This window comes from Pollachius pollachius (genome assembly GCF_949987615.1).
Source record: "Pollachius pollachius genome assembly, chromosome: 20".
Lineage (NCBI taxonomy): Eukaryota > Metazoa > Chordata > Actinopteri > Gadiformes > Gadidae > Pollachius > Pollachius pollachius.
The window spans coordinates 13,334,059-13,353,745 of NC_136953.1; the positions used below are offsets into that span (position 1 = coordinate 13,334,059).

The 19,687-nt window shown below is 47.6% G+C and overlaps 2 protein-coding genes across 2 annotated transcripts; one reads left to right on the forward strand and one right to left on the reverse strand.

The window, feature by feature from the left end:
- Nucleotides 1-963: 963 nt before the first annotated feature.
- Nucleotides 964-11,475, forward strand: LOC307091129 (solute carrier family 2, facilitated glucose transporter member 4-like). Its single transcript, XM_079758014.1, has 11 exons — nt 964-1,280; nt 4,531-4,626; nt 5,609-5,769; nt 7,018-7,142; nt 7,575-7,690; nt 8,365-8,527; nt 8,957-9,144; nt 10,066-10,170; nt 10,336-10,437; nt 10,681-10,878; nt 11,210-11,475. Exons 1-11 carry the CDS (start codon nt 1,245-1,247, stop codon nt 11,429-11,431), a joined length of 1,512 nt encoding a protein of 503 aa, XP_079614140.1. The 5' UTR covers nt 964-1,244; the 3' UTR covers nt 11,432-11,475.
- A 1,898-nt stretch (nt 11,476-13,373) lies between these two features.
- On the reverse strand, nt 13,374-16,468 carry LOC307090899 (uncharacterized protein; the record flags this gene model as incomplete). Its single annotated transcript, XM_079757703.1, has 9 exons — nt 13,374-13,409; nt 13,565-13,705; nt 13,987-14,248; nt 14,678-14,763; nt 15,185-15,418; nt 15,503-15,673; nt 15,747-15,780; nt 15,924-15,987; nt 16,390-16,468. 9 exons carry the CDS (start codon nt 16,466-16,468, stop codon nt 13,374-13,376), a joined length of 1,107 nt encoding a protein of 368 aa, XP_079613829.1.
- Nucleotides 16,469-19,687: the final 3,219 nt, after the last annotated feature.

Here is a 19,687-nt window from a genome sequence, read left to right on the forward strand (position 1 = left end):
TCCCTCTCTCTCTCTCTCCCTCTCCCTCTCTCCCTCTCTCTCCCGCTCTCTCTCTCTCTCTCTCTCTCCCTCTCTCTCTCTCTGTCTCTCTCTTTCTCCCTCTCTCCCCCTCTCTCTCTCCCTCTCTCTCTTTCTCTCCCTCCCTCTCTCTCTCTCTCTCTCTCTCTCCCTCTCTCTCTCTGTCTCTCTCTTTCTCCCTCTCTCCCCCTCTCTCTCTCGCTCCCCCTCTCTCTCGTCCCGTGACTCTTTCTCCTTTCTCTGTGGCTGGCGGTTCTAAAATAGCCGTGGGGTACGTGCTGTGAAAGAGCAGACAATGGCAGATATTACCGGGTGGCGAGATAGGCGAGCCCCCCGATTTCTGACAGAAGAAGTGGGTTAGTGCCCGCCCGGTACCACCAGAGGGACAGGGGGGACGCCCGGACCCCCTAGAAGACAGGGTGTTCTGCCCTCTGCACTGATTCAAGGTCAATAATTAAAACCCATGTCCTGGTGTGAAACAAATTGGAGCTATATTTCTATACTTGGAGCTATTGTCCTAAGAACATGTGTACATAACGCATCCGGCGAACATATTGGATGTTGTATGCTTCAAAAAGAGCCACAGAAAATGTTGAAATCTGATTTCAAACCACAAAAATGTCACTGTTAGTGTCTGTAACTTCTTGGATTATTATTATTTTTTAATGTCCCCGTAGGTGATACAATTCGCTTTTGATTTGATTTGAAACAAACTTTTGTAGTGAATCTTTATTTTGAATGCAGCCTTTTATTTTAGGAGCCTGTTAACCCAAGGCCTCTTGGTTAGTAGTGTGTGTGAGTGGAATTGTATTTTATGTATACAGTGAACAGTCTGTCATAGCCCTGCAGCCAATGGCATGAAGGCTTCCTGCTTTCGTGGTGCCACAAAGTTCGACCTCTGCTGGGGCCCTTCAAGATCAGCCCACGGGACGACTAAAGCAACTCTGGCCGTGCGCCCATGACAACCATATTGCGCACGGAAAAAACGACGCGCGAGTGCAAATGCAGGACATGATTACGAAAACCAAACTACTTTACCTGGACTCCACGCTGCCGCTACGTCGATTTTTTTTTTAGGTGATCGGGGAGAGGGGGCTTTAATTAGATCTCGGACGGGATTGTTTTTGTTACGAGTGAGTTTCACGTGGTAGCCTGTTGCTTGGTGCGAAGGGGGAGCGAGACGCAACTGTCACCGGCTGCTCTTCGGGGTCTCTCGCTGTCCAAGCATGCCTGCCGGGTTCCAGCAACTGAACGGGGGCGAGGTAATGTGCGGCTTTTTTAAAAAGAAATTATACTAAATTCACACCAGAAAGTACCGTTAGAACCATTTGCAGAAGTGTGTGGTGGTTCCGCTGCGCGCGTTTACGCACGCTTTGTTGATAGCTCACCATTTGTACCATGGATGAAATCGTCAGAATGGGGACTTGTTTGTTCAGGTTACAAAGTAATTCATAAATGTAAATAATTGTTCGTGGAGATTGCGACGGTCTCTGCATAGCTATTATTGCGACAAGCTATATCATTTAGATTATTCGCGTTTATACTGTGTAATATAGAGCTTGTGGTCCAATATTTTTTTATTTTTAAATTTATTAATTTGACTGTTTATGAGATCCTGCCTCAAAAGCAGTTCTGAGAGATTTCTTGTAAGTTGTGAAAGGTGACCTTGAGTAGGCTAGTGTGTTTTTGTGCATGCGTAGTGTGTGTGCGTGTGTGTGTGTGTGTGTGTGTGTGTGTGTGTGTGTTTGTGTGTGAGTGAGTGGATTTATGTGTGTGTGTGTGTGTGTGTGTGTGTGTGTTTGTGTGTGAGTGAGTGGATTTATGTTTGAATGTGTGTGTGTGTGTGTGTGTGTGTGTGTGTGTGTGTGTGTGTGTGTGTGTGTGTGTGTGTGTGTGTGTGTGTGTGTGTGTGTGTGTGTGTGTGCACGTGCTAGGAGGTCAGCTGAAGTAAATAAGAATTTTTGAAACGGCGGTTTGACTCATGGTTTCAACTTACCACTAATGACCCCCTTCCCCTGTTCTAACTTGGTGGAAGCATTCACGTACAGGACAGGGTCTAAAATGACAAATGTCAAATTTTACTGCTGGATTTATCCAATCCAAATTAATTGAGGTAGAAGATAATTGCGCAAGGGCCATTGCAGCTATAACCTAACATACACATCGTCCAACGCTTATTGGCTGTAGTTGTCATTTATCGATCCACCTGTAGATCAGTCTCTGTGATAAAGACTTCTAGCGGTTGAACCAGAATTTTTGATATTTGGGTTCTGCAAATCACAAATTGCAAGGTGTCAACTTTTTACTAAAATGAAAAACAATTATATGTCAAAGATAATGATTGTGATTAAAATCCATGCATGCATCGAATGTATGTAATTCATAGTTTCACAATAATGGCACAAGGAAACAAAAAAAACAATAACTGTGATTATTTCCTCATTCTTGAAAATGTGTTGGTATGCTTTACATGAGAACATACACACACACATACCGCCACACATATTTTGCTCAATCTCTCTCCCTTTCACTCATACAACAATTACATTTGGGTTTGTTGACATCAGCCACAGGTGGCACAAGTCGCAGAAAAGTCAGACCACACGTTGACATATTAAACAAACCTCCTGCAAGCCAGACCCCGGCCTTACAGCATGTCGCTTGTGCAAGTATAATGCTTCCTTTGTATCGGCCCCATGGCCAAAAGACATTCAAATTGAATGCAATTATTCAAATAAATTATTCAAACGAAAAAAGATAAGCGACCTGCTGAGTGTGTGCTATTTAACAAGGTGCACATTAGATATGCTGTAAACAAGAGATACAAGAGATAAGCTTTTTGCATGGTTGGGTATGATCCTCATTCTTATGTGTAAGCATGAACCTTTATTTTCTTATCCTTATCGGTTTATATTGATGATGTTGATGAAATGCTTGTACACATGAAATTATTCAGACTTCAATGCGTCTGTGAATGAAGTTTCCCGTCAGAAATAGCTTGAGTTTAGGTTTTTAGAATCCCTTTGTCGTTCATTGTGTTGCCTTCGACAGCCTGCTGAATAGAGTTGAGGGTGTGTGTGTCTGTGTCTTGGGACCTCTTGTCAATCAGCGTTGAGACAGGTGTGTGTGGCTTGCCGGGACACAGGGGTGCTTAAGTTCAGTGTGTGTGTGTGTGTGTGTGTGTGTGTGTGTGTGTGTGTGTGTGTGTGTGTGTGTGTGTGTGTGTGTGTGTCTGTGTGTGTTTGTGTGTGTGTGTGTGTCTGTGTGTGCGTGCGTGTGTGTGCGTGTGTGCTGTAATCTCCAAAATGAATAAGATCTCTTATGAGATCCCCTGGTTATATATATAGCAGACATAACGATGGGACAACAGCATTCTAATATTATACAATCAGTCCGAAACATTGTGACCATCACGGGACACACAATCTTATCTTCTTCCTCATCATGCTGGTTACTCGGTCATTATTTCTTCAATTCTTGACAACCATGACAAAAGCTGTGTCTATGTGTATCTTAACATCTTCCAGGACCCCTGTACATCCTGCTCTGGGCAAAGCTTTGTGATCCCAGAGCCGTTCTATCGATCTGTCTCTTGACACCTGCACACAGCTTTCAATAACCGGTGGTCACCATCTCCAAATAGATCGGCTTTACCTAACCCAATTTCGTAAAATGTCGTTTATCATACACACATAGTTTTAACCCAATAAACATTGAACTACAGATCATTGGGTTGGTATGTAAATTACCGTGGTGATTTCTTAAATCACCACAATAAACATTGAACTACAGATCATTGGGTTGGTATGTAAATTACCGTGGTGATTTCTTAAATTCTTTAAATGCATCATCCAATATCTGTGGCTCGGAAATATACAATCTCCTTCAACTCCTTCGCCATCTCAGGGCGAAACCCCAAGTAGGCCCCAGACCCACAGGTTGGGAAACATTGCCTTGGGGGAGGCGGGGCACCTGTCCAGTACATCTTTATACAGGATGAGCAAGTGTCTCAGGTTCGACCCTGCTTGGGCAGGGCTACCTGGCTAGGCTCTGAGACCAGAGCTAGACAGGGGAGAGAGAAGCAGGGGTCCAGAAGGAGAGAGTGGCATTACATTTAGGGCATTGAGCAGACGCTTTTTATCCTAAGCGAATTACAGCTGTTAATACACACATTGACACACCGATGGCGGAGTCAACCATGCATGGCGACAACCAGCTCGTCAGGAGCCTTTAGGGTTCAGTATCTTGCTCTGAGACACATCGACCCTCAGCTAGGAGGAGCCGTGGCACGAACTAGCCACCCTCCAGTTAAAAGTCAACCTGCTCTACCTTGTGAGCTAAGATAGGTGAAGGGATGCACACCGAAAACTAGTGTATTGGACCGACTATCTCTTCTTTCTTTCTTTTCCGTTCATTCTTTCTTTCGCTAATTCTCCTTTTTTTTGTTTTTTTCATTCCTACCACTCTTCCATCCTTCCCTTCACCTCCTCCTTCCTTTCTCTCCACACCTAGACGGTGACCTGGACCCTTGCTCTGTCCGTGTTCACTGCAGTGCTGGGGTCGCTGCAGTTTGGATACAACATCGGTGTCATCAATGCTCCCCAGAAGGTAAGTCTCGCGACCGCGACGATCTGCACACACATGCTACTCTCTTTATTCTAAACCGGGTGTTGCAATATTATGTTCAGATCAATGGAGTTTGAACGTTTTCTATGATTTCTACGTTGGTCTACTTACGTCTTTCAACGGTTCTGTATCTTTATATAGAACTTTTAGGCCTTTTATAGTTTCACGACTGTTAACGTAACTAGAAAGGATGTCTGGAGTCCCTCCATCTTCCGGACCAAGGACATAGTTCCCTGGCAGACTAGTATGCAGTATGTGGGATTAACCTGGGAGGATGGGTTGTTTGACCCTCTTTACCACGCAAGACTACGCTACTCGATTTTAAACACATACTGCTGAGATCATCTCTGGATACGAATGGGTTATGTACAATAGGCCAAAATCATCCAAATGGACATTTTGTCTTGTATCCACTAGTTTAGATACGTGGGTCTTTATGAAGAGCACTGTGAAGCAGGGAAGGTACATAACGGAAAACAACCCAGACATTTCAGAATTAGTTTGGACTTTTGAATGCAACCGTGTTTATTAATCAGTCAATTCAAGTTTAATTTGGCTGGCCCTGAAAACACAAAGAACAGAGTCCGAAAGCTGTATAGCCTTTACGGCTACTATTTCCGAGATCAACAAATGTCTTAATGTGTTTAAGATGTCACTGACACACACCTCAGATTCAGGCAGGAAGGCATGTCAACATGGGCGTTACACATGTTTCGACACTCTTACCTTCTTTCCTTCTCCCCATCTCTCCCTCTCTTCCTCTCTCAATCGCTCTTTCTCTCTCTCTCTCCTCCTTCTCTCTGTCTCTGTTTCTCTGTCAATCTCTCCTTCGGCCCTCTCTCTCTCTCTCTCTCTCTGTCTCTCTCTCTCTCTCTCTCTCTGTCTCTCTCTCTCTCTCTCTCTCTCTCTGTCTCTCTCTCTCTCTCTCTCTCTCTCTCTCTCTCTCTCTCTCTCTCTCTCTCAGATCATTGAGCAGGACTACAATGCCACCTGGCAGCACCGGTACGGGGAGCCCATCCCCCCCGGGACCCTCACCTCCCTGTGGTCGCTGTCCGTCGCCATCTTCTCCATCGGGGGCATGGCCTCCTCCTTCTGTGTGGGCTTTGTCTCAGAGTGGCTGGGCAGGTAGGATTGGGGGGGGGGGGGGGTACTTCACATGTTGCCCTCGGTTAACCATTGATGGGGTTTATAGAGGGTCCTCTCGTTCTATTAGCTCCGAGCCAATCAAATAACTACCTCAAGATTTCTGGGGTATGGTTATAATCGGCCCTGCTTGTTGCCCTTGGTTATGTGGTTCATAGAGAGTCCTCTGGTTCGATAAGCTAGGAGCCAATCAAAGGGCGTAGCAGCAAGGACGATACCTCAGAGATCCTGAGGTATCGCTGTATACGGCCTGCTTCATCCTGGCTGCACCGCTTCCCTTTTTGTTCTTGATGGACTAGTCGAGGAGGTTTGCATACATGAGCATGGCCTATCTATGACACATTCACCCACGCGTGATAAAGATCCCCAGATGTCACAGAATGAGGCACTGTTGGCGACTTTATGGCAGGCTACGATAAGAATCGACGCCGCCGTAACATGAACTCACCGGAACATGCTATGGGGCAGCTACAGCAGCTGACCGACACACAGGTGTTTCGTTTGGCCTTAAGAGATCTGAGTCATGACGCAGCAATGACTCTCGACCGCCGGCATGGAGGGGATTCAGGTGGCACACGCCGACCCAGTTTCTATTAGTAACCCGAGCTCCAGCGTGGGAGCCTTTCCAACCCCCTTGGCTATTGAAAGGGGATATAAATGGAGTCGTGCACACCGGGGGGTTAGGGTTTACGGGAGGACATTGTTTGACGGGATCACGTGTCTACCAAAGGGCTAGGTCGGGCATGAGCGTAGCCGTCTCTGTTTCAAAAATAACTTTTATGGGTTGAGATGGCGTAGTGTTAAAAAGTATTATCCCGTTGAACAAAGACGGTGTTGTCATTGGTAGGTGATGGGTTATAGTTGTGTTGTCCTGATCTTTGTATATTAGCTTTACTGTGCCCTTGAAAATGTGGTTTTGCATTAAATCGTGATATCAAAGAAGTGGTCCTACTCACCTGCCGTATATATAAATCTTAGATGTTACTGCTGCCACCTAGAGGCTTAGAACAGAACTGGCATGAAAAACGGCCATTTACTTTAATTAGTCTAAAACGTTTCACTAATTAATAGTGCAGAAAATCGGTTGCATGTCCTCATAACCCAAATAATATATATTAATCGTTTACAGGAACTCTGAATCCTTTTGGAAATATTACTGGCACCTTTGTGACGTATTCATGGGATTTTCATAAGAGAGCGTGTGCGTTGTGTGTTTGTGTGTGTTACTAGGAGGAAAGCCATGCTGATCAACAACCTGTTTGCCTTCATCGGGGGGGGGCTCATGGGCATGTCCAAGATCTGCCGCTCCATAGAGATGATGGTTCTGGGACGCTTCGTCATCGGGGCCTACTGCGGTCAGTCACACACACACACACACACGCACACACACACGCATGCACACACACGCACACACACACACACACGCACGCACGCATACACACGCACGCACGAGCGCACACACACACACACACATGCATACACATGTACACAAACACGCACGCACACGCACGCAAGCAAGCACACACACAAACACACACACACACACACACACGCACACACACACAAACACACACACCTCTTTCTTTCGCTCACACTCGCTCTCCCCTTTCACTCGTACAACAATCCCATGTCGGCGTGTTGTGATTACATAAGCCTTCCTTGTTACCCGGGCGTCCATCTTGATAAAGGCAGGGCTTATCCGTTATCCTGCATCCCCCATCATGAAAGCCTGGTCGGGCTCGAAAGGGCCCCCGTTTCTGCTGACCCCGGTGGTTCTCTGTGTGCAGGTCTGGCCTCCGGGCTGACCCCCATGTATGTTGGGGAGATCGCCCCCACCAATCTGCGGGGGGCCCTGGGTACGCTACACCAGCTGGCCATCGTCACAGGCATCCTCATAGCCCAGGTACAGCCTGCCTGTCTGCCTGTCTGTCGGCCTGCGGGTCTGTCTGTCTGTCTGTCAAAGATCAGGGTTCAGGTCTGAAGGGCCGAGGCATTGAATGAAACAATGAAAAGTCTATACTTGTTTCTTCCGAGGGATGAACCAAAAGCAACAAGTTGAAAACGGGCGTAGTGAATGAAATAGGTAATCAAAGTGGTGTAGCGGATTTAAAGGGAAAAAACGAGGCAAAAAATAAAATAAATTCAAACTTTTATTTAATTTTTTACATATATATATATATATATATATATGAAAAAGGTAGGCTGACGGTGTCCCCCCACCCACTACACCCCTTGGTAATGGCTTACTGACCAAACCTCAGATCTGACCAGTAGCAGCCCAGGTAGCCAACAGGACGTCAATTACACACTAGTAAACAATATACCAATCAGCACAGGGGGAACACAGTTAACGAGCAGGGAGAAAGTAATCACCCTAAAAACTAAACCAAAACTACACAAGACAAAACCTGAAAAAAAAAAATCTGTCTGTCTGTCTTTCTGACCAACTGGTCAATCCATCCGTCTACAATAATTCTTCCTTACTTCCTCTCTCTCTGCCTGTCTGTCTGTCTGTCTCTCTGTCTGTCTGTCTGTCTTTCTCTCTCTCTCTCTCCCTCCCCCCCCCCCCCCCCCCAGGTGCTGGGTCTGGAGGCCCTGCTGGGCAGCGAGGCGCTGTGGCCGGTGCTGCTGGGGGTGACGGTCCTGCCCACCGTCCTGCAGATGGCGCTGTTGCCCTTCTGTCCGGAGAGCCCCCGCTTCCTCTACATCGTCCGCAGCCAGGAGCACCAGGCCAAGAACGGTGAGGGAGCGGCGGGTGTTCTGCTCGAGTCCCGCGGAGACCCGCGCGCAGATCTCTGATTCGCCTCTGATTGGTTAGAAGGGCTCTCCTCCGAATGGTTACGTAGAAAACCCTACACTTTATTTGATTAAGCTTGCTCTCTGCCCTTAATTAATTTTTTCATTAACCTATTCAAATTGACATTCATATTTCAAATTCTTTCGTTTTATACTATGATTTGATGTATATTTGATGTTCACTCTGTAACAGGGTAAATGTGATAAAGAGTTCTAAAAACATCTCTCTCACACACACACACACACACCTCCAACCCCCCCCCCCCCGGCCCACACCTACCAACACATATACTTCGACCTCCACCCCAACCCCGACACCCCAACACACCCACACCCAAACACCCACCCACACGCCCCAACCTACCCCCACCAGGCCTGCGGCGGCTGACGGGCCGTCACGACGTGGGCGACCTGCTGGCGGAGATGAAGGAGGAGAAGAGGAGGATGGACATGGAGAGGAAGGTGTCCATCCCGGAGCTGTTCCGCTCCAGAGTGTACCGGCAGCCCATGTTCATCGCCATCCTGCTGCAGCTCTCCCAGCAGCTGTCCGGGGTCAACGCCGTGGGTCGCTTTACTTTACTTCAACGGCATTTCATCACGTCACGTTAATTCAATTTCGAAAGGCGACGTATGTGACCTACGCGACAGAGCCAACGTTTCTCCAAGTCGACGTACAGCATATTTGACAACAAGCAGTAAAAAGGACATTAAGTACATTACAGACAAGCAGTAATATATACATTAGAAAATACATTACATCAACCCAACATGATAATCAAATGAAACGTTTACTAAACATAAGGTGGCTCAAAGCTGACATTGTATGCAGTCTTACTGAAAACTTGCAAGCAAGTACAGAATACAGTAAATAAATACATAAAAGAGGATGAGTAAATAAAAAAGAAAAATATAAGGGTCTCAAGCATTAGATGTGGCTAGATCAGTTAAATCTCTTAAGGTTACAGATGGACGCTCTGCTGATTGATTGTCGTTGAGTCGTTGGTTGTTGGGATTGTTGTTCGACAATTGTTGATTTTTGATTATCAATTATTGGCGATTGAATGTTGATCGTTCCTTTTTGAGTTGCGGATGTTTCGTTTTTGTTGATTGATTGCCATTGGTCCTCTTGAGTTATTGATATTATTGATCAATTGGTGGAGATGTTTTTTTTCGCGATCACATTTTTATTTGGATTGTTGATTATTGTCAATTGAGGGTCCTTTCGAGTCACAGCTGTGTATTATTGCTGATCGCTTGATCCGTGATGGTTGATGATCAGCCCTTCATTGTATCCATCCTTGTAATGTTTTGCCTCAAGCCTCAAGGAGGAGTTAATGCGTCTTGGATCCTACAGTGAGACATCGGGAACATTGCACTGACTATTTAAACATTTTTAAATAAAGCCGTCGTAGTTTGACGCATGAGATGGTAATCACAGGAGCACAAACTAAATGTCCCCTTGTCTGCTCCTCCTCCGACCAGATCTTCTACTACTCCACCAGTATCTTCATGAAGGCTGGGGTGCAGAGTCCTGTCTACGCTACGATAGGAGCCGGCGCCGTCAACTGCGCTTTCACTGTGGTGTCGGTCAGTAGTCCTACCCCCCCCCCTCCTCCCTAAAGGGTTATCTTCACATCATCCCATTCATTCACCACACAAAGACAATGTGATGCTTTATTTGAGCCAAGTTGTGACCGTGCTCCTGATACAGCTGTCGTAACACATCTGTCCCCCCCGGCCCGTTGCCGACAGCTCTTCCTGGTTGAGAGGATGGGCCGACGGACCCTCCATATGCTGGGACTGGGAGGGATGTGTGTGTGTGCCCTCATCATGACATTGGCACTCGCCCTATCGGTCAGTTCCTCAACGACGTCATCAGTCACCCCCCCCATACCCCCTTCCCCCCCCCCCCAGTACACCGCTACGACCTACTCCTCCACCCAGCGTCCTCTTTACATTGAGTGTTTTCTTCTTTTAGGGTGAGGTATAAGCACATTGTTAACTTTGTTTTGAAAGGTGCTGTACATTCAAAGTGTAGCATTATTTGTATATTACAAGTTAAGACCAACATCGATGTTTTCTCGTGTGGCGTCACAGGACAGCATCCCGGCTTTCGTCAGCATGCTGGCCATCTTCGGCTTCGTGGCGTTCTTTGAGATCGGCCCCGGGCCCATCCCCTGGTTCTTCGTGGCCGAGTTGTTCTCCCAGGGCCCGCGGCCTGCGGCCATGGCGGTGGCGGGCTTCTCCAACTGGACCGCCAACTTCCTGATCGGCATGGGCTTCCAGTCCTTGGCTGTGAGTTTGTTTCCTGAGCTGAGGTTTTAATGTCTGTATGTCTCCACACGTTGTGGAACCTTTTGAAAATCACAGGTGGGCGTGTCAACCTAGATGTTTGATGGATAGATCGGTCTACCAGCCCTCCCAGTGCATTGCAGCAAATATTGCTTAGCTATCCATCATACGTCTAGGTGGACACGCCCACTTGTGATGTCACTACGGCACAGGAAAGGGCAGTTTTTCAAACGGCTGGTAATGGCGAATCAACGGCGAACTACGTCATCCTCCCACCGTTTCTGTTGCAATCCCTCACGCGTTCTGCTTCTTCTGCCCTCGGCCGTCCCCACAGGACCTCTGCGGACCCTACGTCTTCCTGATCTTCGCGGGCCTCCTCCTCTTCTTCCTCGTCTTCACCTTCTTCCGCGTGCCGGAGACGCGGGGGAAGACCTTCGACCAGATCTCGGCCAGCTTCGGCCAGCGGCCGGCGTCGGGCATGATGGACATGGACCTGGGCCTGGACGCTGATAAGCTTAGCACCGAGCTGGACTGCCTGGGGGATGACCTGAACTGAGGAGGGGTTGGAGGCGGCGGTGATGGTGGTGGGGTAGGGTCGAACCGGAGACGTGCGGGGTTTGGGTGGGGAGGGGGGTTTGAAGGAGAGACAAGGTGTAGAGCGATGGTACTCGAGACTGCGTTCAATCAAACACGATTCCCTTCTCTGGTTTCTGCGGAGAAAGGCGTCATTAAGGTGGTTGGATGGGTGGGGGCAAGGGGGTGTTTGAGATGAAGAGGATTCAGCACTTCAGGACTGCGACCGGAATCAGGCCCCGTCCCGGGTGGCGCGAAGGCCACTGGACGAGTGCCAAAGTGGACCTCTGAAAACATTCTTGGAGGGAAGAGTCGACACGATGGGAGCTGTGCACGTTAGACATCGCTTGATGTCCGATGGGATGGATGAGAACGCGTGCTTCTGGAGCTGGGATGTTCAAGCCGGAAGAGATGCAGAAATATTCCAATGCTGCAATATTTGCTAGATGGAAGGTCGAGTAAGATTTTGTGCACTTTATCTACAAAGCGTTTTTAGGTGAGAAGGCAAGACAGTGATTGAAAATTGATTGAGAATTTGTTATCGTGTTCACTTCCGAGTCTGCCATTACATGGCTTTTATAAGGGAATTTGTATTAATATTGCCCAGTGTGTGTTGATTTATATGAAGGGATGAAGCCCGCGATTTATTAAATCAGAATTTATGAATGCTACTCGTAACTCAAAAAACAAATGCATTTTAGTGTGCGTCGTACACGCTTGGCACTGCATTTTCTGAATGTTTGTATTGAGCACTATGGCGTGACTTCCTTCTGTAGACTTGTTTAATATAACTGATGTTTGAAGGTACGGTCGGATCTAGTGTTGACATAGCCCTGAAGAGACTGCCTCACGTTTAGCCTTGTGTTTGTAGGGTTGATCTATATTCCCATAAATTGAATCTGGTTGTAATTATTCCTAGTGGCAAATTATTGTCTTAGAAATCCCTTGCTTGTGCTTCCAGACATCATGTTTAATGTGCTAGGCATTATTTCCTAAGTTAATTACTGGGGCTCCTTCCAGTCATACACAATGCAAAGTAAGGATTACAAAGTAGACTCAATTTTTTGCAAAAAAAGTTTATTTTGTTACTGACATTGCACTCATCCCCTTCAAAATAACTTCAAAACATAAATACTGGTAAAAAAACGTATGGTTTAGATAAACAACCCATTTCATAAACAATTCAAGGGGGAGGGCTTGTGTTCGGACGGGAGTGCAATGGCAGAACAGGAACTCACGCCACCAGCACGCCCAAAGGGCCGGCCTTTCCCCTCAATTAAACTTAAACTACTGGCTGTGCCCCCATCTGAGTCAACAAAAGAAAAACCACCCTCGAGTTTGGGGGGGGGTGGGGGGTGGGGGTGAATAAAGGACAAAGCTATCCCAGCACTACCAAGCAGATTATTAAATGACTCAACATCTCAGTATTTCTTTGGTTTCTAAATAAAAACGGCCCGATTCCCGTCCTATCCTCCGTTGCTCCTTCTCAGACTCCCATCTCCGAGGGAGGGGGCGGGGAGGGAGGAGTCAGAGGGGCGGGGCCCGGGGACATGGGGGGGGCGGGCTGTGTGGAGCGAAGGGCGAGGGGAAAGCGCTGCAGGTGTTGTGCGGTGGACCCAGTCCCAGCCTGTAGGGCCGGACACAAGGCCAGAGATTAGTGCCGAGACCCAGACCGTCCAAACCAAAAAAATAAATAAAGGAAATGGCTCACTGACCATCAGAAGAGTTACACACCTGCCTTTTCAGTAAAAAAAAATATATATATATAAATTCCATACAACACAAGTATTTGGTTAAAACAACATCATCAATGAGCGATGGCTAAGGTAAGGTTAGGTCAACCCCAGACTCGGAATCGCACGCACCCAACACAGTGGTCCCACCTCTTTCCATGGGCACCGCGACACGGGAGTCTCTCCCTGGAGTCATTCCGTTGCCGTGGGAACCGTTTTGGCAGGCGACTGTTGACGGGGAAAGGAGGGTCTGGTCAGTGTTGAGCCACGCGCCACAGTGCGTCTGCGCCGTGAGCCACAGCTACAAACAGCCACCGTCACCTGGCGGTACTCACGGTTACGATCGTCACGGTGACGATCTGTCGAAGAGTGGAGCTACTTGCCTCGGGGGATTTGGTGGTTTTGGGAGAGGACTTTGGAGAGGACTTGGGAGACTTTGTCGACTTTGGCGAGGACTTTAGGTCCGACGGCTTTGAGACAGGCGGGGGAGTGCTGGGCTCGGAGGCAGATTTCTCTGTTCCATTCTGCCATTCAGCAAACAAGCAATTGAACAAAACACAATAAAACCACTCAAAAAAAACAACAACTTAAAATTGCAGACTTGCTCAATCATCCCAATGTGCATCATTCATCATTGAAGCTCTAACAAATTGCCAAATTAAACCTTAAATTCAATCAGTGACTTTTAAACAGATAAAGCTGTAGCTTAAATGGTTAGCCAACAATAAAACCAATGCCAAATGAAGTCAAACGGTGGACTCCAACGCCACAAATGCTTCATTTAAAAAGTAATTCAAACGGTTACTTTAGACGCGGCGGAGGAGTCAGAGTTCCTCTGCCTGCGACGCCCGAACTGTCGCCGGTGCCTCTGGCCTTGGCCCTCCGCCAGCTCTCCGTCGCCCAGAGGGTCTCCCGGGGGCTCTGGGGGCTTCACATCCAGCGGCTGCCCGTCCCCAACCGTGAGGACCACCTCCGCCCCCCCCTCCGGCTCCTCCTGCTGCCTCTCAGGCTGCTGCTCCTCCTCCTCCTCCCCGTGAAGCTCCGCGGGCGGCCGGGGACGGAATTGCCTTCACACAGACAGACAGGCACACACACAGACAGACAGGCACACACACAGACAGACAGGCACACAGACAGACAGGCACACACACAGACAGACAGGCACACACACAGACAGGCAGACAGACAGGCACACACAGACAGACAGGCACACACAGACAGACAGGCACACACAGACAGACAGGCACACACACAGACAGACAGGCACACACACAGACAGACAGGCACACACACAGACAGACAGGCACACACACAGACAGGCACACACACAGACAGGCACACACAGACAGACAGACAGACACACACAGACACAGACAGACAGACACACACAGACAGGCACACACACAGACAGGCAGGCACACACAGACAGAGCCAACATTAATATCCAACACTAGGCACAGGAGAGGGGGTGGAACACCGGCCAAGTCATGGGTCACCTTCGGAAGGGGGGGCGGAATCTGCGGCGCAGCGGTCTCTGCTGGTCGCCCTCGGCGGGTTCACCGCTCCCTCCCTCGACCTCACCCTGTGGGTCAAACAAAAGGAGGGTCACTCGCCTCAGCCGGCAACACCAGGTAACGGGTCAACACGGGAGGGACGTCAATAAAACGCTCAATATAAAAGGCGCCTTTCTCGGCAGCGAAGGATAGCGTGCGAAGGTGCACAGCAGTCATTGAGAAGAAACAATGAGATAAAGAAAAGTTTTAAGCGGACGTGTTTTGAGTCGTGATTTGAAACGGGGGAATGAATTCGTGTCTCCGGGTTGGGGCGGTGATGAACTCAAGAGACGGGGAGCAGAGCGGCTGAAAGCTCTGCCACATGGGGGTGAGACAGGTGGAGGGGACAGACAGGTGTATGGAGGAAGAGGATCTAGGGGGAGTGAGAACATGGAGGCGGTCGGACGGATATTGGGGGGGGGGGATTCGGTAGGGAGCCTGCGGTCGCACCTCTTGTCGGGGTCTACGGGGCCCTCGACGCCTTGGGGCCGGGCGCGGCGCCTCACTCTCAGGCCGGCCCTCCCCATCGGAGGGGGGGTCCTGGTCCGCGGCCCCCTTGTCCGGGTCGTCCGGGTTAGGGCTGCGGGGGAAGAAGCGGCGTCTGAAGCGGCGTTTGTTGGGCGCGTAGCGGCTGCCCTTCACCGGAACGCCGCCGGGGCCGGTGACGTTGGCCGCTTCGGACCCCTGTTGGAGAGCGAGGTGGAGAGAGAGGGGTTTGGGATTAGAAGTAAATTACAAAAAAAACAAATAATGAAATGGAAGACTGACATGGGTAGGTGTGGTGGAACATGCCCATTGTTCTAGGGTCGGTGGTTGGAAGCCGCCCTTTGCTCTAGCGTCGTCTCTGACCTTAGCCGCTTCGATCACGTCAAACTCTACGACTTCGCCGTCGCCAACGCTGCGCAGGAACTTCCGGGGGTTGTTCTTCTTGATGGCAGTCTGAGATCGGAGACACTGCGTTAACCCCGTCCACTCAGCAACTCCCCTTACACAGCTGTTCCACTTCACTTACCTGATGAACAAATACGTCCTCTTTGGTGTCATTTCTGTGGATAAGTGGAACAAACAACAAAGTAGCATTCGTCAGCCAACAGGACGGCATTCCACCATTTCCCAAATTTACTATTGACAGTTTTGAATTGAACATTGACTTTGGACGAAATAAACTTTTGATCAGAGAAAAATGTACCTGTTTATGAAGCCATATCCATTCCGCACATTGAACCATTTCACTGTGCCTTGGACCAACGTTGCTGAAACGTAAAAAAATATAAATCGGTTAACTTATTAAAAAGTTGCCCAGTCCAAGAACAAAAGCCTCGATATTTTCACGTCATTCAGGTCTCATTATGATCCAACCACTTGCACCTGCGGCTGACTGAGCCGGGGCTTCAGCTGGGTCAGTTGATGAGTTTAAAATCAAGTTTTAATGCAGACAAATGCAATGCAATGACCTAAAATATAAAGATTGTTGTGTCAATGTTTGACACTTCGGTGAGACAACTTAAAAACGAAAAAGTATTTCTCCAACAACAGACTAATTAGTAATCTACCGAATGTATCAATTATATAAAGATAATAAACGAGATAAAAAAAAGTGATGACTGTTCACTTTGTTGCTGTTCACTTGACATGTTGCAGTTCTCAAACCCTACCTATGATTTTTCTCTCAGGTTGAGGATTATCTTCCACCAGTGCCGGTGGAGAAGCGCTTTGCGCTTCGGTGTCAGTCATTATCACTTCAGAATTGTTTGTTTTATCACTCCTCTCCAAACCCGGCGTGCGACCACCGCTTGCTTTTTATGGAAGCGACGAGTTCGGAGTTACCCATAAGCCGCGCCCATATTGGTTACACGAAAGCTTTTCATTGGCTACCTGGTGTCGGCAATTGGAAGGCAGAGCGTGATCGGATACGGTGAGGAGAAAGCGGCCCTCCATGTGTTTATGAGAATTCATTAGGCCTAAATCAATCTTGAATGTGGATTAATATGAATCTGTTGTGTAATTAATGAGGGCTATTTCATTTTTGTTCGTTTTTTATTGTTGGTAAAAAGAAAAAGTTAAAAGTAATAAAGGCCCATTCTTTAAGAGGGAAAGCATTTTGAAGTTATCTCCAGTGTCCCAAATGCCTCCTCTAAAGAAAACCTTTGAGTGGCAACTCTGGTCCACGTGATTGAACTCCTCAATCTGGAGTTCTAAATATTTTCTTACAAATTATGATACACAGACTTACAATGCCACATCACTGTGCTTTACACTTCAGAAATATCTAACCTTATTTCATAAGTAACAATCATTTTGGAAAATTTAAATAAAAAACATTTTATTTTCTTTCCAAACATTTGTAGTTGATTTCACAAAGTTAAGTCAATAATTGCAACGTTCTTTGTTAAAGGGAGTTTTTTGTGTGTTACTGTGGTAAATTATAGTTTATAGTACGTCATGCTTTTAATCCTACAGCAGGGAGCACAAGAAAAGAGTGGAGCTATACCGCCAAAGAGACAGCAGTCGCTCAGCCATTAACCGTCTATTTACATAACAAGTGATCTGGTAAGCTTTGGGTAAGACAGTCTAGGGACAACAAAGAACATCTCAGGCGTAGGTTTGCAGTGTTCTTCAGGGCTGGTGGTAGGGGTTGATGTCGCTACGCCGTCCGTAGCGACCGGACGTATCCTTGCCCTCCACTGTGAAGCCAGCCCTGAATCCTGGCTGGACCTTGAAGATCATCACACACATGGGCAGAGCGATGGCTTTGACGGGCGGTGTTGTCCACTCCGCGAACACACCCCCTTCCATGTCATTCTCCATGGCCATGAACACAATGAGGAGGGGGGAAGGGGGGGGGGGGGAGAGAGAGAGAGACTTTAGAAGACCAACCAGACTGGTGTTTTAAACAGTTCTTCAACTAGAAATCCACACAAGCCAAATAGTACTACTATTATGCTTGATCGTCACAGCATTGGTCTGAGTATGAAAGGGAAAATGTGGAACAACAAGTCGAGAATAATGGAAGTATTATTCAGGAAATGTTGTGTGTGTGTTTATTAACTCAAAATATCAAATTCATCAAGGTTACTTCCGGGGGTTCACTTTGGATTTTTTGGTTCTAATAGTTGATGATATAATAACTAAACTAAAGACTGATTTGCGAGACTAGTTCAAGGCAACAGCAGGTCAATGTACGTGCTCTGTGTGTATCAGCACCTAGCCGTCCAGCAACAACCCACCCTGAACCACCCGGCCCCAGTATGGGGGTTGTTTGGGCTGTTATCGTGTACTGTGTGCATGATTGTATGTCAAAATGTTTCACCACAGAATGCATCATTGGTTGATTGGTTGGAGATACTTAATGAGTTGTACTATAAAATCCTAAATAAACATAAATATACTGTATCCTAGGCTCATGTCTTGCCGGCGTCTCACATGAGAAACACTGAAGCGGTTTTGAACACAACAATGCCTCCCTATAATTACAAATAATTTCACGATGTCACTAAACAATGACCTGAGCCAAAGTCCCGACATAATAACTAACATTCCTAAGCCCCTAAAATGGTGCCATTGCGATGTGACATAACGATGAACAAGCCCTAGAGTTGTACTGCACCATGGGCCTGTTTGTGTTTGTACACAGTCAATCAAGCCTTTGTAGAGTTTCCAAAAATGACCCCGCACGCTTTCTCCATCCACTACGTCACTCGCTGGTGTTGGCGCTGATTCGTCGCCATAATTTGGCAGCGTTCCCAGGCAGGGATGCATCTCTTTGGTTGATGGTAAGGCAGGTCCCCCCTTCACTGTAAAGTACTATGGGTACATTGAAAAGCGCTATATAAATGTAAGAAATGATTATTATTATCTCTTTCTTTGTGCCTTTTTCACATCACAGGCCTTATAAATGTATGTAAAAGACCCACAGTTCCAGGGCACTGCTCCTAACGACAGGCCCTGGATCAGTCAGGACCACCCAACTGGGGCTGAGCAGGAGGAGGAGCGGCCTGCAGCAAAGAACAGCTACAAGGAGAGCTGACAGAGAGTTATGGTTGAGCGCAGGCTGCGGCGGCACGAGGCCGAGCAGAACATCAACAAAGCTGCTGCCGCGGAATGGGACGGTAGAGGATGACGGGCATCAGTGAGTCAGCACTGACACACCCAAGGAATACCTATAGGGCGGCGGCGGTACATCAGGTTTTCTATATGGTCTGACACTCCCAGGGGACAGAGGGGAAGCAGCAGCAGCAGCAGAGTTGGTGCTATTTCGAACGGTGGTGTCTGGGGGGGGGGGGGGGGGGGGGGGGTGGGGGCGTCCTTCGCTCCTGAAGATGACAATGCAAACCGCAGGGTTTTCCTCCTCTCCCCCTCCCTGGACACTCACGCTGAACGATCAGAGAGAGAGAGAGAGAGAGAGAGAGAGAGAGAGAGAGAGAGAGAGAGAGAGAGAGAGGGTGCGATAGCGACAGAGACGGAGAGAGAGAGAAGGAGAGAGAGAGAGACAGAGAGGGACTTGGCTGTCAAATAAGAACAAGCCAGAGTAAGTACAACAAAACATGCTCACCTTGTTAAGCAAGTTTCCCCAGCCTATGTCAGCCCTGAGGATAGGGCGTGTATAAATGAAAACTGGGACAGTTTAGGCAGGATACGAATAGGCATGAGTACTCGCACATCGATGGTTGTGATATACGCCGTTCAACTCTTTTAGTTGTGTAGGAAGCAAAGTCCTTTAGACCTTTTCAACCAAAGAGACTGAGAATATTCAAACCATACAATCAAAGTTGGAATAAAAATGTTTACAAACCGTGCACGCAAGAATAATAAATACTAAATAAAAGGTTGATTTAATTTTAATACACATTTCTTTCTAGATCCTACTAAAGACACACTGAAATATAAAGAAATGGTCATCTCTTAAATATTTCACATATGAAATTATATATATATATATTATATATATATATG